This window comes from Astatotilapia calliptera, chromosome 3 (genome assembly GCF_964374335.1).
Source record: "Astatotilapia calliptera chromosome 3, fAstCal68.1, whole genome shotgun sequence".
Lineage (NCBI taxonomy): Eukaryota > Metazoa > Chordata > Actinopteri > Cichliformes > Cichlidae > Astatotilapia > Astatotilapia calliptera.
This window is the reverse complement of record NC_137424.1, coordinates 40715197-40735728: the sequence shown is the minus strand read 5'-3', so window position 1 is coordinate 40735728 and position 20532 is coordinate 40715197. Positions and strand designations below refer to the sequence as shown.

The 20532-nt window shown below is 39.1% G+C and overlaps 3 protein-coding genes across 5 annotated transcripts; all 3 read right to left on the bottom strand.

The window, feature by feature from the left end:
• Positions 1 to 636: 636 nt before the first annotated feature.
• LOC145425377 (uncharacterized) lies at positions 637 to 5660 on the bottom strand. The gene is made up of 5 exons (XM_080298365.1): positions 5490 to 5660; positions 5209 to 5281; positions 5075 to 5125; positions 2408 to 2569; positions 637 to 1701 (listed from the first exon to the last, which is right to left on the bottom strand). The coding sequence occupies exons 1-5, from the start codon at positions 5643 to 5645 to the stop codon at positions 1493 to 1495; spliced, it is 651 nt and encodes a 216-aa protein (XP_080154491.1). The 5' UTR covers positions 5646 to 5660; the 3' UTR covers positions 637 to 1492.
• A 916-nt stretch (positions 5661 to 6576) lies between these two features.
• LOC113018763 (uncharacterized) lies at positions 6577 to 9660 on the bottom strand. The gene is made up of 5 exons (XM_026162123.2): positions 9576 to 9660; positions 9232 to 9302; positions 9095 to 9145; positions 8780 to 8944; positions 6577 to 7285 (listed from the first exon to the last, which is right to left on the bottom strand). Exons 2-5 carry the CDS (start codon positions 9278 to 9280, stop codon positions 7071 to 7073), a joined length of 480 nt encoding a protein of 159 aa, XP_026017908.1. The 5' UTR covers positions 9281 to 9302; positions 9576 to 9660; the 3' UTR covers positions 6577 to 7070.
• A 7675-nt stretch (positions 9661 to 17335) lies between these two features.
• On the bottom strand, positions 17336 to 19863 carry LOC145425380 (transmembrane protein 272-like). Of its 3 annotated transcripts, none has more exons than XM_080298374.1 (5): positions 19819 to 19863; positions 19198 to 19268; positions 19061 to 19111; positions 18754 to 18918; positions 17336 to 17979 (listed from the first exon to the last, which is right to left on the bottom strand). In XM_080298374.1, exons 2-5 carry the CDS (start codon positions 19244 to 19246, stop codon positions 17765 to 17767), a joined length of 480 nt encoding a protein of 159 aa, XP_080154500.1. In that variant the 5' UTR covers positions 19247 to 19268; positions 19819 to 19863; the 3' UTR covers positions 17336 to 17764. The 3 variants fall into 3 exon arrangements, with proteins under 3 accessions (XP_080154500.1, XP_080154501.1, XP_080154499.1); XM_080298375.1 differs by lacking the exon at positions 19819 to 19863 and adding an exon at positions 19464 to 19594; XM_080298373.1 differs by lacking the exon at positions 19819 to 19863 and having other exon boundaries at positions 19198 to 19378.
• Between the last annotated feature and the right edge of the window lie 669 nt (positions 19864 to 20532).

Genomic DNA, 20532 nt, shown 5'->3' with positions numbered 1-20532 from the left:
TGGCCGTGTGGTCATGATATTGTTTCAACTTCCTGTTACAGTGTTTCACGTTACTACTTGTTTTTGCCTTACCTTCCCATTACAGTTATATCATTTGATCATTAGTAAGTACAGCCACTTACTCTTTTAAATAATTCTTTATTTGAAAAATTGCAAATATATTTTCCTTGCTTCAGTTTTTTAAGAAACTGTAAGCTGTTTTCTTCTAGTATTAGTTTAAGGTTTTAAACGTAGTTTAGGTTTCAGGTTCCTAAAGAACTGTTTGCGTCACAGATCAGTGCAAAAACGTGGCCAACCACCAACAATGTCTCTGTCAAGGAAAAACAGTAGGTCATGGTTCTTCTTTTCTCATAAATTTACTATCAGCAGAAGACGTTGCAGACACAACAGCTTCTGTAAATACAAACACACTTTTGACAGGCTTTTGTTTTAAGATAACAACACTTCCTCTCAATTGCCCTAACCCACTCGGACCTCTACCTCAAGAATTTAATGCCACGTGTTTCTCAGCAGCGCAAAGTTTGCTTTTATAAAATGCATCTCCTGCTTTTATTGTGAAAATTGTCATTTCATATTATTCAGGAAGCAGGCTGGAAAAGACGGCATCAGCCAATAAAAGGACAGGAAATATTGATATAATGTTTCATTCGTTTTTATTTAAAGACAATAAATTAACATGTAGATACATTTTTAGTCTGTGCAAAAGACTTGAGCCACCCCTCATGTTTAAAAAACTTTTCCCGAGGAGCCAGACTTTTAATTGTAATTTTTAAGGTGGTCTTGAGAAATAGTTCTCCAGGTTTTCTGAAGGTCTTTCATTGGCTGCTTTTTCACTCATTTTCAGTGCAGTCCCTGTATCTGTCAGATAGGTATCTGACAGAAAACCATGCTCGACGATGGTGATCATGATAATATGACAACAACAGTGACCTATAAATCATCCAACCAACATCCAAAGAAGAGCTTGGAAATCAAGAAGCCTGGAGAACTATTCCTGAAGACTACTTGAAGAAATACTAAGAAAGTTTGACTGAGAGATTGCAGACTGACGAATGCTGACGAATAAAGATGATCACACCAAATATTGACTTTATACAGATTCTGTTTTTACCTTATATGCTGTATTTCTATGTATGTTTGCATGTCTTAATAAACATATTAATGCAAACAAAAAGGGGTGGCTCAAGATTCCTGCACAGCACGATATGTTAATGATAAAGAACACGGGGAAAAACTGTTTCATGACTTATTTGCAAACACAATGCTGCTCTTTCTGCACCAGGACAGTAAGTGGTTTGTGTCCAGCCACAGACACATCTTCCCGTTTCATAGAGTTGTGCTCAACTCTAAAACTTGCTTTATCCAAGGATATTTTTACATATTAAGAGAGTGTTGTGGAATGCACATGGTATATACCCTGACACACAGGAAAACTGTCTTTAAATGCACCATCTGCCATAATTGTTGTCTTGTTTTAATTATCTCTATTTAATTACAGCACAAGTCTTTGAGCGTCATTGTCACCATCGGGCTGTCGTTGTCTACAACAGCAGAAAGCTAAAAAGAGCAGTGCTAACAGGATGTAGGTCACAACGGTGAAACAAAACGCGAACAGGTAGAGCGTCGTGTTGCAGTAGACATCAGGCTGTGTCATATTCTTGTTGTAGTTGGGTTCATAAATAGAGTAGATGACTATATTACCTGGAAGAATATAAAAAATGATCTCAAATTAGAATGAGAGTGATGGACCTGCACGGCCTCTACATAAATGCAGAACTGGCTTCAAGATTTTTTCAAAATGCTGCTGTGATTAGTTTATTTTAAAAATGTAAAAAAAAAAAAAAATCCAAGGAACAACAAGAAAAATTTATTTCTGTTAAATTAAATTCAGTTTTATTAGCAAAAAATTACAACAGCACAACATTGTATATTCTCCTTATATATTCAAAAACAGCTAGTACTGCGTGACGTATATGATCAGTTTAATTTACAAATAAATCGACTGATTTACTGATAAGACCTGTTCCCTTTGTTATTTCATGACAAATGAAGCAGACATAAAATTGTTATATTGTTTACGTTTTGTTATAGCTGTTCACTGTAATTTTAAATATGAGGGCAGATAAATCTTAGTGCAAGTGAGGGAGGTCATCGTTAGGTAGAATAATCAAAAATGCCAAAATGCCTAAAACTAAAGTGCACGATGACAGAAACTTCTAACCAAGTCGAGGAATTTTACATATGTGACCTTATTATTTAAAAGGTTTGCTCGTGTTTTTGTCTCCCTGTACTCACAAGGAAAATGTCCAGGTCTTGTAGTGAAATTCTCAATTTTTTCAAACTAATCATCTTGTTATTTACTTTTCCTGCTCTGTTTACTGTGGTGTTAGAAAAATTTGAAGTTTACCCGCAAGTAACCAGCCACACAGGAAGATGATGGTCATGGACCAACAGAAAGTGTTGCACCAGTTGTGCCATAAGCTCAGTGCCAGGAAGACCGGTATGATCCCATACAGGGACATGTAGAAAGGGATAAAAGTCTGTCTGGGACAGTTATAGAGTCCTGAACCTATGGGGCACAAAAATAAATAAAACTAAAACACAGCATCTGAAATATTATTTAATTTTTCAATTATTTTTGTGACACGTCTTGATGCATGCTCAGTCATCCAGGTAAAAAAAATCCCAAAAGGTTGATTCTGTTTATCTGGACGTAGTGTTTTCAGTGGGAGAAACGTTTCCTCACTCATCCAAGTGACTTCTTCATTCTCAGCTGACTGCAGGTTTCCCCAGCCTACAGGGTGGGCCATTTATATGGATACACCATAATAACATGGGAATGGTTGGTGATATTAAAGTCCTGTTTGTGGCACATTAGTATATGTGAGGGGGCAAACTCCTCAAGATGGGTGGTGACCATGGTGACCATTTAGAAGTCGGCCATCTTGGATACAACTTTTGTTTTTTCAATAGGAAGAGGGCCATGTGACACATCAAACTTATTGGTAATGTCACAAGAAAAACAATGGTGTGCTTGGTTTCAACGTAACTTTATTCTTTCATGACTTATTTACAAGTTTCTCTTTGTTCTCAGCCATTAACATGTCGAAGAGGTTAACACGTGAGGAGCGGATTGAAATTGTGGTGATATCTGGTGAACACAGTAACCGGGTCATTGCAGCAGATTTCAATGCAAGACTCTCTACGAGACCACCCATCTCCCATGCTACAGTTAGCAAACTGCTTGCTAAGTTTCGTGAAACTGGTTCAGTGTTGGATTTGCCAAAATGTGGACGCAAGAAAACTGTCACTAATGAAGAAACATCAGCAGCTGTCCTAGCTTCATTCAGCAAGAGCCCACAGCGTAGCACTCGCCGCGTGTTACTGGAGAGTGGCATTAGTCGAACATCCCTTCGGCGGATATTAGCTACTCACAAATGGCACCCTTACAAACTCCAGCTACTGCAGCATCTCAACGAGGATGACCCAGATCGGCGCACAGAATTTGCAGAACGGGCAAAACAAAAACTGGAACAGGACCCTCAGTTCACGCAGAAGATTTTGTTCAGTGATGAGGCAAACTTTTATGTGAAGTTAACTAACACAACCACCGCTATTGGTCTGACACTAACCCACATTGGATGGGTCCCTCCAAGACTGTTGGACCAACAAAAGTGATGGTTTGGTGTGGTATATGGGGTACAACGATAGTGGGTCCATTCGTCATCAATGGAAACCTCAAGGCGACTGGATATTTGAAATTGCTACATGATGATGTGTTTCCCTCTGTATGCACTGAAGCTGGCACGTTCCCTGAGTTTTTCCAGCAAGATGGTGCACCACCACATTATGGGTGCCAGGTCCGAGCATTCCTAGCTGAACAGTTTCCTGGAAAGTGGATTGGTCGTCGTGGGCCAGTTGAATGGCCCCCAAGGTCTCCCAATCTGACCCCCTTAGACTTTTATCTTTGGGGTCATCTGAAGGCAATTGTCTATGGTGTGAAGATACGAGATGTGCAGCACCTGAAACTACGGATACTGGATGCCTGTGCTGGCATTTCTCCTGCGGTGTTGCTATCAGTGTGTGAAGAGTGGGAGAAGAGGGTTGCATTGACAATCCAACACAATGGGCAGCACATTGAACACATTTTATAAGTGGTCAGAAACTTGTAAATAACTCATGACAGAATAAAGTTACGTTGAAACCAAGCACACCATTGTTTTTCTTGTGACATTACCAATAAGTTTGATGTGTCACATGGCCCTCTTCCTATTGAAAAAACAAAGTTGTATCCAAGATGGCCGACTTCTAAATGGCCACCATGATCAATGTGCCACAAACAGGACTTTAATATCACCAACCATTCCCATGTTATTACGGTGTATCCATATAAATGGCCCACCCTGTACATTTGCATAATGACTGAAACTAGCACCACTGAATAAACAATGGGCTGGGAGCTCAGTTCCTTGCTCCATTGGGAACAACCTCTGGTGATGCGGATGGCACAACACAGAAGAGCTACCTCGTCAGGCCAGGACTCTGCAGTCTATTTACACCTACAGGCCAGTGGACACTCTTTCAATGATGAGGATGTACACATCCTGGACAGGGAGGAACGCTGGTTTGAGCGCAGAGTGAAGGAGGCCATTTACGTGAAAAGGGAAAGACCATCTCTGAATTGAGGAGGGGGCTTAAGGGTACATCTTTCGCCATCTTACAATGCTATGATTGCAGCCATCCCCCAACTCTCTGTGAATGGTACTCATGGCCATTGATCAGTGGGCTTTGGTCAATGATCATGATATTAATGATCAAGGAACTGACCTCCCAGCCCAGTGTTCCTTCAGTGGGCTGGTTTCAGTCATTATGCAAATGTACTGTTTATAAGATTGGGGAAACCTGCAGTCAGCTGACAATGAAGAAGTCACTTGGATGAGTGACGAAACGTTTCTCCAACTGAAAACGCTACGTCCAGATGAACAGAATCAACCTTTTGGGATTTTTGTGACACATAAAAATACATTCGCATGAATCTGATCTGAACATTGCAATAACAATATCTCTTACTTACCAAGTATTCCTTGAGCAACAAATGTGAAGGAGAAAATGATCAAGGTACATCCTGGAGGCAGATACAGCGCTTTGTCAGTCACAAATCGCAGTGTGCACCATCTACACATGTGCAAAGATTTTCAACTCTCTCACCTATTACTATGTTTCGAAGTCCACACACGGATTGTGGTCTCTGACTCCCTGGCATGATAACTATTAGTCGAACCTACAAAGACACAAAGATAGCCACGAGATAACCTCCAGCTGTTAATATTTGTCTGTCTGTCAATGTTTTTCCATCTTTTTAAACCAGGCACTGAATTTTATCGTTTACAATTTAAGGAAATGCCCATGAACTTCCTTTCCTGTGTTAAAATAATTAGCAAATTAAAGTGTATTATGTGAAAGCATTAAATAGATTATTACAGACCGACCTGTTTGTGTGTCTGACCGGACACATTTGAAGATACAGAAAAGGACTGTTGCAAGTACGTGGCCACATAAACAGCAATGTGCGCATGATATTGTTTCAACTTCCTCTTACACTGTCTCACTTTAACGCCTGTTCTCTTTTTGCCTGCCCATCCCATTACAGTTATATCATGTAATCATAAGTAAGTACAGCCATTTCCATGGTAATTAAACATGTGAATCACTTTTACATAAAGAAAATTAACAATAAAAAAAATATCTGTTTTCTGTTTTCGTTTATTTTCTTGTTTGTTTTTGTATATTTAAGGAAATGTGGGGTAAAGCTCAGGGTTTGCAGAAAATTCACTGTATCCTTTTTCCAGTGTTAGTTTTCAGTTTTCCGAAGGTCTCTTTTGTGTTCACAGATCAGAGCACAAACGTAAACACCTCTGTTGAAGAAAACCCCAGAATCTTATGAGAGTAGGCCATGGTTCTTCTTTTCTAACTGACAGTTTTACTCCCAGAAGAGGTTTCCATCAGCCTCCCCTCGTATTCGCATAAACATTGTTGTAGACAGAGTATAAGTGCACTTCCTGTGCCGGACGAGGTCTTTCTGCTTCTTGTGAAATACACGCCCTGTTCTCAGTTCCAACACCACTCTCTTTTATTTTTAATAATTTAATTTCACTGATGGTTGAGTGTAGAAAAAAAATCATGTCAAAAGGCAAAATAGGATATATATTAATAATGCAAAGAAAATGAATAATGTTGAGAAAATTTGTTATTCGAGATTCAGTCATAACAATTATTTACTGCATGATGTAGAGGCATTAGGGGGACATCTAGTGGCCTCAAATATTACTGCAGGCGATTCCTTGCCCCACAGGGTAGAAGTGTGTTTTCTCATAGAGCATAGAGCAAAGCAAAAATAAAATAAAATAAAATAAAATAAAATAAAATAAAAAAGGGGTGTTTGTAATGTAATAGTGCTCTGGTGTTAACTTACAAACTAGCGGAGGTACAAGAGAAGTTTGAAGCAGCTTAAATCTACACCACACATCAATGATCAAAGCTGCTGTCTCAAAACAACAAGAACCAATCAACAACAGGTTGTCCTGTTGTCCTAACCCATTTTATTTATTTATTTACTTACAATTAAAAAGAAGAAGAAGAAGAAAGAAACAGCATGGATATTGGAAAATAAATAAAATCACACATTTAATAAAACAAAATATATTCGTTTGTTAAACAGGGAAGATCATGATCATTTATTCTGCTATGATGAGTCATCTGTATGACTTGTTAATAGTAAGATTTCTCTAACAAAAGATCAAAAACTGCATGTTGCTGTATTAACCAACATTAAATGTATTATGTTCTGTATATAAGCACACATGAAAATATTTGTATAATATTTGGTTTGTTGTTTGCTTGTGATTTTATTACAGCCAGCATCATTATTATTATTAGTATATGTCCATTATAGTTTGATATATTTGATATGATATATATTATTGTGAAACCATTTTAATCTGTTTCATCAGTATTGGTCCACTGGTCTAAGAGGAGTTGGGGAACACACAAACGTACACACATTCATATGATTAGCTCCACAGCAGTGGCCGATCCTCATCATCGTAAACCATCTGGTTGGTGCAGAGAGCAAAAAAATAAGTGAAAACATAAACACCTGTCAGGACGTAGGTCAGGGTGATGCAACAAAATGCAGACAGGTAGAGCGTCTTGTTGCAGTAGTGATCGGTTTCTGTAGCGTTCTTGTTGTAGTCGGGTTCATAGATGGAGTAGACGATTATGCTACCTGGAAAAATGTAAATAAGATCTCAGAAAATAAGGTCTGATCATGCTTGGCAACAACAAACATTGCTGTAATGCATTTATTCTTGTTAGTTCTAGTTTAATTTTTTAAGAAATACATTTCATTTTTCACAAAAAAAAAAAAAATCCTGCTCATTCTTGTGTCTTTCTTTAATACCAACTTCCAGCTTTAGATTTTTATTCCACTGAAGTTGATTTACATCATTAACACTTTTAAATAATGCTGATTCGTTTTATATTCTGCTTCTTGCAGCCTCTCAGTTCATCCTTTGTCTGCAACTAGAGGTTTTGATTCAAATTCAAATAACTGTATTGATCCCAAAACGGCAATTTGTTCACAGCTTACAAACGCTCCCTACTCACATGGTCAAACTCACACAACCTATACTCTTTAAAGACCCAACACAAGCACTGTTACCGATATCAGATAACAGACAATGAGGTTCAGGGGGAAATCAAATATTAAAAATAAATAATTAGAATAACAGGGTCACATGTATGTCTTTGGCTCCTCTTGTTCTAAAACAATTTCCTCTGATTGGCTACCTCTCATAAACTGACAGTTTGAACTGTAGGTGGCGTGTTTTTGCTGTACAGAGCCAACAGTAGAAAAAATCATAAAGTGAGCATTTAGAGCAGTTTGGAGGATGAAGTGTGTTAAATATCAACACTTTAATGCCTCTGAGATCTTTTGATTCCTCGGAGGCAGCCGATGGAAGACAAAACACTGCTCAGCAGACCATTTAACACTTTAATTCTCTTTCACAATACTTCTAGAAGAGACATGCTTCCTGCATGACACGTTGCCGCGGATCTCAAATTGGTGGTGTGCCCCTAACAGTTTTATTATCAGCTCTCTCACTTTAGTCTAAACAACAGTGTCTCAGTAACTTTCCAGTAGAGATGGTCCCCTGTAATCTACTTTTTCCCAGGCAAGCGTGAGCGAGAGTCTGCATAGTCTAATGCCTTTATTTTTCAGGGCTGTGTCCACTTAATACTACACTATATGACTTTATAACACTTATTAATAAAAAGCATAGCATTATTGCAAATTCTTTAATCCCAACAAGTGACAGGCTTACATTTTCAGCAAGCACAGGGCAATAATGGTATCATTTTTCAAAAATAATTTAGCTTTAAGTTTTGTTTTTGGTCTAATTTCAGTCACGAGAAGCTGCACTTGGCCTTTGAAAAATACAGCATTTGTCACCACCATGTTGCTAATCACATCAGGTATGTACTGCAGTGCCTGGCTGTGTATTACAACAGCAACCTTCACTGTTAAGAAGCTGAATATAACTTCAAGCTTACTGCCACAATCTGACGATACACACTTTGTGGAGTTATACTTGTGGACCCAAAAGTAGAAGCGTGGAACAAAACTTGATTTTATCAGAAAGTGAGCTGTTTAATAAGGCTGCTCAAAACAAAGTTCCTCAAAATGCTGGGTCAAGTGATCCAGAACCAGGATACTTACCGATGATGAATATGGCAAAATCGAGGATGAAGAACAGACAGTCGAAGAAAATATTGCACCTGTTCAAAAACCGGCTCAATCCCCACAAGACAGGTATGAATCCACAAAAAACCAGAATGACGGGAATGGAGGGCGCCCTTGGACAGTCATTAAAGTACACACATCCTACAGAGCACAAGCATGAAAATGAAGACAACTGTCAAGTCGTTGTTGCATAGTTCTTGTTATCTGATTTTTCAAATTTTCCTTCCAACACATAAAATGAATATACCGGGTAGATGAATTCAGTCTGAATAAAGAGCCACTCACACTTACCAACTATCGCTTGAACATTAAACAGGATGAAGAAAATCACAGAGATACACCCTGAAGGAAGGCAGACATGGTTTCAGTTACAAATGACACACAGCAGCTGCAGATGTGTGCAAAACTGTTCAAAATCACTTTCTTACTTATTACTCGAGGTATCCAAGTGTGTTGAGGTCTATCGCTCTCTGGCATTGTGACTAGTTAGAAATGAAACCTACAGAGACACAAAGGAAGCTGTGAGACGAGCTCAGGTTGCCTTTAACTGTCAGGCAAATGACAAATGAACAGAGAAACAAGGCAGATCACAAACAGTGTTCACAAGTCTGTGAAAGAGAAATAATATGTGCCAAACCCAACATGTAATATCAAAAAGAAGAAGAAGAAAGATTTAAACTTTGTTTGTTTCATGTACTATACAAATAAAACAGATGTATTATATGACAGCAATAAAAAGCGTGTTAGTTTAAATAGTTTGTTGCAGCCCTACCTGCCTGTGTGTCTTGTTTGAAGGGCACGAAGAGAATGTTTGCACGAGAACTTGGTAACGTGTTCACACATGAATGTGTTGTTGTTGTCTGAACCTCCTGTTACAGAGTCTCATTGTGCTGGGAGAACTTGCCATGAGGATTCACAAGCCATTTACTCAGATAATCGTTTGTATAACAGTGATATTACCACAAATAAAAACTACAAAGCACTTTTTTAAAAAGTTCCCATTCTTTGACTTCACTCTGATGGCAGCCTCAGCTCCTCTTCATCACTGAATGATAGAAATGTTGAGCTATCCTGTAGAAGAGAGGTTCTACTGGGCACCAAGGTTCCCATAGTGGTTCCCAAGTAACCCAAGGTGTGTGTGTGTGTGTGTGTGTGTGTGTGTGTGTGTGTGTGTGTGTGTGTGTGTATTCACATGTATGCTTGCTTGCTTGCAAATGTGACATGTGACAAACTCAGTTATTTACACTAATTGTTGTCTCTCCTATTAGTTTCGAATGATTGGATATTTTTGTCCAGCAAAACGAAGAGTGTAGAAATGTTGAATAAAACACACAAAATGCCAACAGACTCAATAAACTGATTTGTAAGGCCAGTAATGTTGTGGGGATGGAGCTGGACTCCCTCAAGGTGGTGTCGGAGAGGCGGATGCTGTCCAAGATAAAGACAATATTGGATAACACCTCCCACCCACTCCATGACATGCTGGTCAGTCACAGGAGCACGTTCAGTGAGAGACTGAGATTACCGAAAAGCACCACTGAACGACACAGGAAATCTTTCCTGCCTGTGGCCATCTCCCTGTACAACGCATCCACTTAACACACTGTTTACTGCAACAACTACACACATTTCTTTTCCAGTATTTATTAATGAGTGACTTATGTATGTATATATATATATATACATATTAGGGGTGCAACGATATTCGTATCGATATTGAACCGTTCGATACAGTGCTTTCGGTTCGGTACGCATATGTATCGAACAATACAACATTTGTAATTTATTTTATCAACTTTCCTTCTGACGATGCTGTCTGTGTTGAGCGCTCAGTGAATCTGTGTTCGACTACTCCGCCTAGGCTGCACTGTCGAGCGCAGATCCACTGAGCGCTCAACACAGACAGCATAGTCAGGAGGAAGAGTGCAGGGCAAGCTAGCGAGACAGAAGTTAAGCTCTCCTTTTAACATGGACCTCCCCCACCCTCATTCAGATCTGGCGTTTGGAATTATTTTGGTTTTCATGTGACGTATGACCCTGAAGGTAAGCAAGTCATGGACTAAAGTAAAACAGTATGTTGGATGTGCCATGCAATGCTCAATTACATGGGTGGGAACTAGTGTGTTAGCGCAGTTAGCTCGTTAACGTGTTGGCCGTCTAGCCCCATGCACGGAGCGATCGGCGGTAGCTCGTTAACGGAGATTTTCCGTGTTGTGGCGTTAAGGTCATTTCAACGAGATTAACCTGAAAGCACTAGTGGGAACACAACGAATATGACTGCACATTTACGCCGACATCATCCTAGTGCAAAGACAAGTGGAAGCAGACAAAAAAAGCAAGCATGCTACTAACTTTAGCCAAGTCATTTAGACAGCTGTTAGCACATGATTCTCCTTATGCTGCTGAGAATATAGCCCAGAAGAAGCTTTTATTTTGGAAAGAGCCATTTCTCTGTAATAAACTCTCTTTTCCAAAGATGAGTGATTCCTCAATCAGATACAGGGCTCGCAATATCGCTAGCCCGACGTCCCGGAGCTAGCGATTTTTTCAGTCGGGCTACCAAAATCTATCTCTGCCCTGCCCGTCGGGCTATTGTAGGAAAAATATATGTCAATGCTTTTGCATTCTTTCAGAAATGTAGCTGGGTAATTATGTCATTGGCATCGGTGAGCCACTGTCAATATCTGACATATTGAAGTCGCGTTTGAATTTGCGCTTGTTTTTTTGCTTTCACTTTGCAATCGTGCGAACTGTATATAGAGAGCGACAGCACTGATCTGTGAGTGATGATAATTTGTGCACCAATTCCTCTGACATCATCTTATTAATTGTTAGCTTACTATGCAAACATGACAAGTGAAATCTCCCGCAGCAAGCTTAAACATGTGAGAGGTTGATCGCGCAGAGAATCGCTGAGCTTATGTGAGTGAGTGTGTAAAAGCATTTCAGTTCTGCTGAGCCAAATAAGACAGGTCAGGGTGAAGAAGTGACAGCCAAAGAAAAGCTTACCACAAAACGGAGAAGTTATGACAAATCAGACTATAAGGCAAAAAGAAAGTGCAGCTTTATGGTTTCATGGACAAAAGAATTTCTGTGGCTGCAATATGACGAGCTAAATAACCAGGGCTGCACATAAGTGGTCCGCAGGTGCGCATTCGCTGTCAAAATAAAAAACATGCACAAGGGTTAGGGTTAAATTTAAAAACTGTACTTTTGAGTTAAAATATATATTTATAATTTTAATAAATGACAAATTAAAAATGCATGAACATTTTTTTGTATCGAAAAAATATCGAACCGTGACACCAAAGTATCGAACCGAACCGTGAATTTTGTGTATCGTTGCACCCCTAATATATATATATATATATATATATATATATATATATATATATATATATATATATATATATATATATATATATATATATATACATATATACGTGATATATGTGTGTGTGTGTGTGTATATTGTACTATTCTTAGTGTGTGTTTTGTCAGTCCGCCGGTGTTAGTTTATTTTGATTTTTTCCAGTTATGCTATATTTGAGTTCAACATTAAAGCTGTTTAAGTTTGTCTCTGGAGTCTGCACCTTGGGTCCTATTCCTGTCTGCACACAGCCGTCACTTAACAGCCACATCTTGTACATTGAATTCTTGTTTAGATCTACAGCAATGCAGTGCTACAGCATTCCTGTAAAGCAATAAATCACCACTGTCTTTGCGTTGATGGATTTGGTCGATATTTTTATCTTTTTATAACTTTCAGTAAAAAAATTTTTTATAATTTAACCTTTATTTATGCAGGTTGTACCTTTGAGACTCAGTGTCTCAATGTTCCCAGTGATGATTTCACAAAAACTTTTGTACGTCTTTTGAAATCTGCAAGTGAAATCCACTGAGAGTTTCAAATCCTTTTGCAATTTACTCAGTGAACAAGGGCAGAAAATGAGAACACCTTCTTCCCAAGATCTGCACGAACTGATGGAGGGGTGAATGTAATGATGTCCTGACACAGTCAGTGACTAAACTGTGTAGTTTGCGTAACATGTACTCTGTTAAATAATAAGGCAGTAAACCAGTAATAGATTTATAGATAAAGTGATACCAATGAACCATCCTGTGTAAGGCCAAGTCAACCAGAAAATATAGAGTACAGTGGTGTGTTAAAGGTTTACAGCCTGTTGTAAATCTTAATGCTCCATGATAGACAGAATCCAACAGATGAAGAGAGTGAGCAGAGGCATTCATGTAAATTACGTCACTATAATCCAGGAGGGGTAAAGAGGTGGCAGCAACAAGACTTTTCCTCGTGGTGAAAGAGAGACATGATCCGTTTCTGAAAAAGAGTTTCTGAGTTAGTTTCTTTAATACTGGGTCAATGTGTGGCTTAAAGGAAAGATTTTCTTCAATCACAATACCTAAGTATCTCTATGAGGCCACAGGGAAGCAGTTACAGTACTGTGCAGTTTCCTAAAACCAAATTGGAAAGGAGATAAAATGCTATTTTCATCCAGATAACTTTTAAACTATATGCTCATGTAAAGCTGTAAACCTGAGGAGCACGAGCCAAACAATTTCATTATGGATAAATGTGGATACACTGTTTATCCGTACATGACAATAAAATGTGAAATTTGAAACTTGAAAACTTGAAATTAATTATTAAAAAGTTTGTCATGAACCTTAGCTGAGATACAGAGTTTGGAAACTGGTCTGTAATCATTAACCATTGAAGAACCACCTTTCAGTAGGGGGAGAACAAAGGCACGCTTACACATCTCTGGTGTTCTGTTGTATAGAAAGATTAAAACTATAACACACTGGCTCAGTAATCAGATTCATGTGAGCTTTTAGTGAACATGAGAAAAGATGGACTCTGAATTCCATGAATTACACGAAATGAAATGAAAAGTCTTACATATCAAAAATAACAAAATAACATGAACACCAGCATATAAGACTTTAATATTACCGTTATTATGTCAGTTTGTACACATGAAATGAGCAAGAAAGCAAGCAAGTGGCTGAACTTTTGCACAGAGAGTAACTGAGCAGAAACCAAAACTCTGAATAAACCAGTATTACCAGTCAAACATATTTTTACTATCAAGATGTTTCTGCTGTTGTCCTCCAAGTTCTTCCCTTTCACTTTTCATGGAAAGTTCAGTGAATTATGACTAACCACATATGTATGACCTGTTTGATTGATAGACTCCTTTTTGACACAGTACACTGGGTGATGAATGCTGACATGAGCTAAAATATTTCATGTCACAGATGAAGCTTTCTTCTGGAGAAATGTAGCATCCATAAAATCAATAAGTCATTATTGAGACAAAAACAATCACTCCATGATTAAACACAATGTTTCTGATAACTCTACAATACAAACTACCATGCTTCTGTCTCCCAGTAAAACATAAGCTTTGTTTTCTTTTTTCAAGAAATTGTTAACAAGGAAAGACTTTACAACCTGTAGTTTAGTCATTAGGTTATCAAAACTGCTGTAAGGTGAGACTTTCTTTCTCACAGCTCCCAAAGTCACATCTGCCCAGTCCTCCTATTCTCTCTTCACTAAAAGTTGTTGCAAAGAATGTATTTTCAGTTATATAGCTAGCTTAAACTTTATATTCCCCAGCACTGCATCCTCCAAGGAACAGATGCTGTGTTGTATTTGGGAAGATTTAACGATAGGAAATGTCGTCACACTGTCTTGACGTTCTGATGACAAAGGGAAAAAAACTCTGCTCTGCATAAGCAGGGTCTCTCGCATCCCCTGGGGCGGATGAGGTTTGCCCTGAGTTCTTGAAGGCTCTGGATGTTGTAGGGCTGTCTTGGTTGACACACCTCTGCAATGTTGTGTGGAGATCAGGGGTGGTACCTCTGGATTGGCAGACAGGATGGTCGTTCCCATGTTCAAGAAGGGGGACTGGAGGATGTGCTTTAACTATATGGGGTGCTTGGTCTATGTAGCTGTCAACAAGTTGGACTCGTTTCTGCTGGGTTTTGGACTCGGCCAGGCCTGCCCTTTGTCATCGATTCTGTTCAAATCCACTTGGGCAAAATAAGAATCTCATCTTAGCTTTTTTGCATATGATGTGGTTCTGTCGGCTTCACCAGGCCGTCACCTGATGTGTGAAAGGCGCTCGCCTTCGTTTTTATTCATAAAGTGTTTTACAAATAAACCCAAAGATTACAGCTAACAGCTGGATTTCCGGTTTGAGTGCAGCTAGCCAAACAGGAAATAGCCACTTACTGTTAAAGAGACTGATAGTGGACAGCATTACCTTGGTTTCTTAAGCCTTGGCAGCACAAAAGTGATCCCCTTAAAAAAAATTTTTTAGCTTTAGTGTCCTTATGTTCCTCTGAGTTATCGATTCTGACACTTGTTAGCTAAGATAAATGTTATTCTATTAGCCCCAACCAACCACATGACATCATAGTCTATACTGACAGAAGTATGTTTTAAATCTTTAACTTTAAGCACTTATTTCTTAAATCCAACTTCACAGACAGAGTCACATCTAGGTCAGTATTTGAGAGCAGAGCTCTGTGATGTAAATTAGCCTGTATGTGTTAAGCGTTTCATGCACCCTTTAATAACAGTCCACATTATTATCAACAGCTACATTCACCCTGGGGGGAAAACTTGTGAAGGAGACCATCAGGACCAAGCTGGGTTTCCTGGGTTCAGATGTTATTTTATTTCAATTTCTTTCATTGCAGTTGTCCTGTGCCAGATGTTCTGTTGACACACTGACAGAGAGACATCATTTCAGAAACATCAGGAAGAGTAAAGGTCATAACAGGGATCAAGCAGGACTCATAGTCTTCTTCAGACCTCCACTGTAGGATGAGAAGACAGGAAAAGATGGACAAACCTAGCACTTCATTAACAGTGTGATACGGATATTCAGAGAGTTCTGAGAGGCTGTGGACTGTTACACAATGATAATAGTCCTGTAGAAAGTTGTGTATTTAAAAATGTATTATCCTTTCTGGTTGCTCTGATATGAATGACTCTGAATTACTTTGTGGTAAATTACACACCATTGGAAAAACACAGTGTGAAAGAATTCCAGATTAAAGTTTTTAGTTCAGCCATCAAGTGACGACCTTTGACCTTCCATTAGGCTTTTTTTTTAATGCTGTCAGAGAAAATCTCATCTTCATGCAGCTGACTACATTCAGTGTTAAAAACAGACGCTCTGCAGGTCTGAGATGAACAACTTTCTGAAACACCAAACAAAGGTACTGTTTATGTTCCTGTATAGTGACTCAGTTACATGGATGATTAATTCCTTTGATGTTTTCTCTTTAACTTTATCAATAAAACAGCTGCACATCATGTGGAATTTTTTTTCTTTCCTTTTCTAATGTTTTTATCAGTTAATTTTGGAGTTACCACAATAAGTGAACATATAGGATGATTTGTCTCTTTGAGCGATCGTGGCTCAAAGAGTTGGCAGTTCGTCTTGTCAACCGGAAGGTTGCTGGTTCAAGCCCCGGCTCGGACAGTCTCGGTCGTTGTGTCCTTGGGCAAGACACTTCACCTACTGGTGATGGCCAGAGGGGCCGATGGCGCGATATGGCAGCCTCGCTTCTGTCAGTCTGCCCCAGGGCAGCTGTGGCTACAACTGTAGCTTGCCTCCACCAGTGTGTGAATGTGAGAGTGAATGAATAGTGGTATTGTAATGTGCTTTGAGGGCCCCGAAAAGCGCTATATAAATGCGATCCATTATTGTCACTGGGTGGTGCTGAGGTCTGAATCTGAGAGCAGGTCCTTTTAATATAGACCAGGCTAGCTCGTCTATTAAAACCCACCACCACCTATGGCTCAGAAGTAAAAGTTAACTTTACTTTGATTAAATTAAAAGATGGTCTCAGGATGAAAAAATGGATCAGTGGCTGCTTCAATCTTAACTTATATATTGATTGGTTATTATATAAGTTATTTATGTTGGGCTCAGTACTTCTCACCACAGTACAAATGCTTAGAAAAACACCAAGGTTGAGACCAACATCTGCATTTAAGCGTAACATTGCATGTAGGTAATCTCAGTCTGTCACTGAACCTGCTCCATGTGACTGGCCAGAACGTCACGGAGCGGGTGGGATGTATTGTCCAGTATTGTCCTTATCATGAACAACATCTGCCTCTCCCACATCACCTTAAGGGAGTCTGGCTCCATCCCCACAACATTAGTCGCCTTGCAGATCAGTTTATTCAGTCTGTTGGCATCTGCAACCCTCAACGTGCTGTCCCAGCATGCAACAGCATAGAGGATAGCACTGACTACAGCAGACTCCGGAGCATTGTGCTGTTGTCCAAACCCACTGAGCCTTTCCTGTCTGACATGTGTTTCTTTGAAGCACGAAATCTCTGCTCTTCCAAAATACTTCTCCTACTTTTTAGTTCCCACATTTGTTTCTGTTTAGTTCATTGTGAAAAAAAAATATATCAATTTATTCAATTTATTGTTGACAAAAAATTGCAGAAGATGTAACGGGGTAATAAAAAGGGCAGCCTTTTATTTATTTATTTATTTATTTATTTTTGTTGACTTAAAATTAAACAAAAAAGAAACGGCATGAATGTTGGCAAATAAACAAAATCACACATTTCATTAACACAAAACTTATATATGTTTGTTAAACAGGGAAAATCATGATCATTTACTCTGCCATGATGGGTCATCAGTGTCTTAACCGAATTCTGTATCTCAATAAGTCATGTTCACTTCTTCCTTAAATGTATGATGTTCTAAATAAAGAACAGATTAAAATATTAATATAATATTTGGTCTGTTGTTTGCTTATGATTTTATTTCAGTCCGTGCCATTAGTATTATTATTAGTAGTAGTAGTAGCATATGTTCATACAGTGTGATATATTTTATTGTGGCACCATTCTAATCTGTTTCATCAGTATTGGTCTACGTACACACTTTCATATGATTAGCTCCACAGCAGTGGCCGATCCTCATCATCGTAAACCATCTGGTTGGTGCAGCGAGCAAAAAAATAAGTGAAAACATAAACACCTGTCAGGACGTAGGTCAGGGTGATGCAACAAAATGCAGACAGGTAGAGCGTCTTGTTGCAGTAGTGATCGGTGTCTGTAGTGTTCTTGTTGTAGTCGGGTTCATAGATGGAGTAGACGATTATGCTACCTGGAAAAATGTAAATAAGATCTCAGAAAATAAGGTCTGATCATGCTTGGCAACAACAAATATTGCCGTAATGCATTTATTCTTGCATTAAAAAACTTTCATTTAGTAAACCTTAATATAAATGACTTTTCAGACAAGATGTTTGAACTCCAGGTTATCATTGATCTCTATTTGTGTTTAAAAGCTGCATGACTTAATTTAATCTCATTCTAGAGTGGCTAATTATTCATAATGATCTAGTTTAATTTTCAAACAGCCAACTTTCTTCTGATTGGCTACCTCTCATAAACTGACAGTTTGTGCTGTACAGAGCCAACAGTAGAAAAAATCATAAAGTGAGCATTGAGAGCAGTTTGGAGGCTGAAGTGGCAGGTTTGCATTTTCAGCAAGCACAGGGCAATAATGGTATCATTTTTCCAAAAATAATTTAGCTTTAAGTTTTGTTTTTGGTCTAATTTCAGTCATGAGAAGCTGCACTTGGCCTTTGAAAAATACAGCATTTGTCACCACCATGTTGCTAATCACATCAGGTATGTACTGCAGTGCCTGGCTGTGTATTACAACAGCAACCTTCACTGTTAAGAAGCTGAATATAACTTCAAGCTTACTGCCACAATCTGACGATACACACTTTGTGGAGTTATACTTGTGGACCCAAAAGTAGAAGCGTGGAACAAAACTTAATTTTATCAGAAAGTGAGCTGTTTAATAAGGCTGCTCAAAACAAAGTTCCTCAAAATGCTGGGTCAAGTGATCCAGAACCAGGATACTTACCGATGATGAACCAGGCAAAAAAGAGGTAGAGGAACAGACAGTCGAAGAAAATATTGCACCTGTTCAAAAACCGGCTCAATCCCCACAAGACAGGTATGAATCCACAAAAAACCAGAATGACGGGAATGGAGGGCGCCCTTGGACAGTCATTAAAGTACACACATCCTACAGAGCACAAGCATGAAAATGAAGACAACTGTCAAGTCGTTGTTGCATAGTTCTTGTTATCTGATTTTTCAAATTTTCCTTCCAACACATAAATGAATGTAGATGAATTCAGTCTGTATATAGAGCCACTCACACTTACCAACAATCCCCTCAACAATAAACATGATGAGAAAAATCCCATAGATACACCCTGAAGGAAGGCAGACATGGTTTCAGTTACAAATGACACACAGCAGCTGCAGATGTGTGCAAAACTGTTCAAAATCACTTTCTTACTTATTACTCGAGGTATCCAAGTGTGTTGAGGTCTATCGCTCTCTGGCATCGTGACTAGTTAGAAATGAAACCTACAGAGACACAAAGGAAGCTGTGAGACGAGCTCAGGTTGCCTTTAACTGTCAGGCAAATGACAAATGAACAGAGAAACAAGGCAGATCACAAACAGTGTTCACAAGTCAGTGAAAGAGAAATCAGAAGATCGGTGGTTTGATCCCACGCTGCCTCCTGGCTGCATGCCAAATATCCTTGGGCAAGATACTTACCCCATGTTTACCTACTGGTGGTGGACAGAGGGCCCGGTGGCACCAGTGTCCGGCAGCCACGTGTCTGTCAGTGCGCCCAGGGCAGCTGTGGCTACAACGTATCTTGCCATTGCCAGTGTGTGAATGGGTGAATGACTGAATGTAGTGTAAAGCGCTTTGGGGTCCTTAGGGACTGAGTAAAGCGCTATACAAATGCAGGCCATTTACCAATATGTGCCAAAGCCAACATGTAATAGACAAAAAAGAAAGGTTTTAACTTTATGTGTGTTTCATGTAGTTAAAAACCCCCCAAACAGATGTATTATATGACAGCAATAAAAGGCGTGTTAGTTTAAATAGTTTGTTGCAGCCCTACCTGCCTGTGTGTCTTGTTTGAAGGGCAAGAAAAGAATGTTTGCATGAGAACTTGGTAACGTGTTCACACATGAATGTGTTGTTGTCTGAACTTCCTGTTACAGAGTCTCATTGCGCTGGGAGAACTTGCCATGAGGATTCACAAGCCATTTACTCAGATAATCGTTTGTATAACAGTGATATTACCACGAATAAAAGCACTTTTTAAAAAAATGTTTCGGACATTTTAGCCTTTATGTTCAACAAAACAATAGAAAGCAGAGACCGTGACATGGTGGAAATCCCCCCACAGCTCTGTTTTTGATCAAAACTAAGATCCAAAATACGGATCGCAGTATGCAGAATGTTTCTGATTTAACCATGTCTTTGGTGTCTTTCTAGGTTACCTCCTTCCAGTTGCTGTGCTAAAACTGTTTCCCCTCCAGGTTGGTCAAACTCATCACTACGGTTTTGAGAGATTCTTGGGTACGGCACATTCTGCTGGTCCTGTGTTAATCCTGATGACATTTTCAGCTAAAAGCCAAACTTGATTCTCAGGTGGGAAAAGTTCCCTTTTTTTAAACTTAAATCTGACAGCAGCCTCAGCTCCTCTTCATCACTGAATTCTTCCTCATCAGTCATTTCTTGGTCAGATTATATTCTGTCAGTTTCCTGGCCTCTCTCCTCCTCACCAGTGTAGTGATCAAATACATAGAGTCTCACTTAAGGTGTATTG

Bases quoted from the DNA above. Each gene is read 5' to 3' on its own strand.
- LOC145425377 (XM_080298365.1), bottom strand. From the start codon at position 5,645: ATGGGATGGGCAGGCAAAAAGAGAACAGGCGTTAAAGTGAGACAGTGT. The intron at 5,126-5,208 runs GTGAGAGAGTTG...ATCTGCCTCCAG, and splicing joins ACTTCGAAACATAGTAATAG to GATGTACCTTGATCATTTTC. The intron at 1,702-2,407 runs GTAAACTTCAAA...ATATTCTTCCAG, and splicing joins GTGTGGCTGGTTACTTGCGG to GTAATATAGTCATCTACTCT.
- LOC113018763 (XM_026162123.2), bottom strand. From the start codon at position 9,280: ATGCCAGAGAGCGATAGACCTCAACACACTTGGATACCTCGAGTAATA. The intron at 9,146-9,231 runs GTAAGAAAGTGA...GCCTTCCTTCAG, and splicing joins TTGGATACCTCGAGTAATAA to GGTGTATCTCTGTGATTTTC. The intron at 7,286-8,779 runs GTAAGTATCCTG...ACATTTTTCCAG, and splicing joins TTTTGCCATATTCATCATCG to GTAGCATAATCGTCTACTCC.
- LOC145425380 (XM_080298374.1), bottom strand. From the start codon at position 19,246: ATGCCAGAGAGCGATAGACCTCAACACACTTGGATACCTCGAGTAATA. The intron at 19,112-19,197 runs GTAAGAAAGTGA...GCCTTCCTTCAG, and splicing joins TTGGATACCTCGAGTAATAA to GGTGTATCTATGGGATTTTT. The intron at 18,919-19,060 runs GTAAGTGTGAGT...TGTGCTCTGTAG, and splicing joins TATTGTTGAGGGGATTGTTG to GATGTGTGTACTTTAATGAC.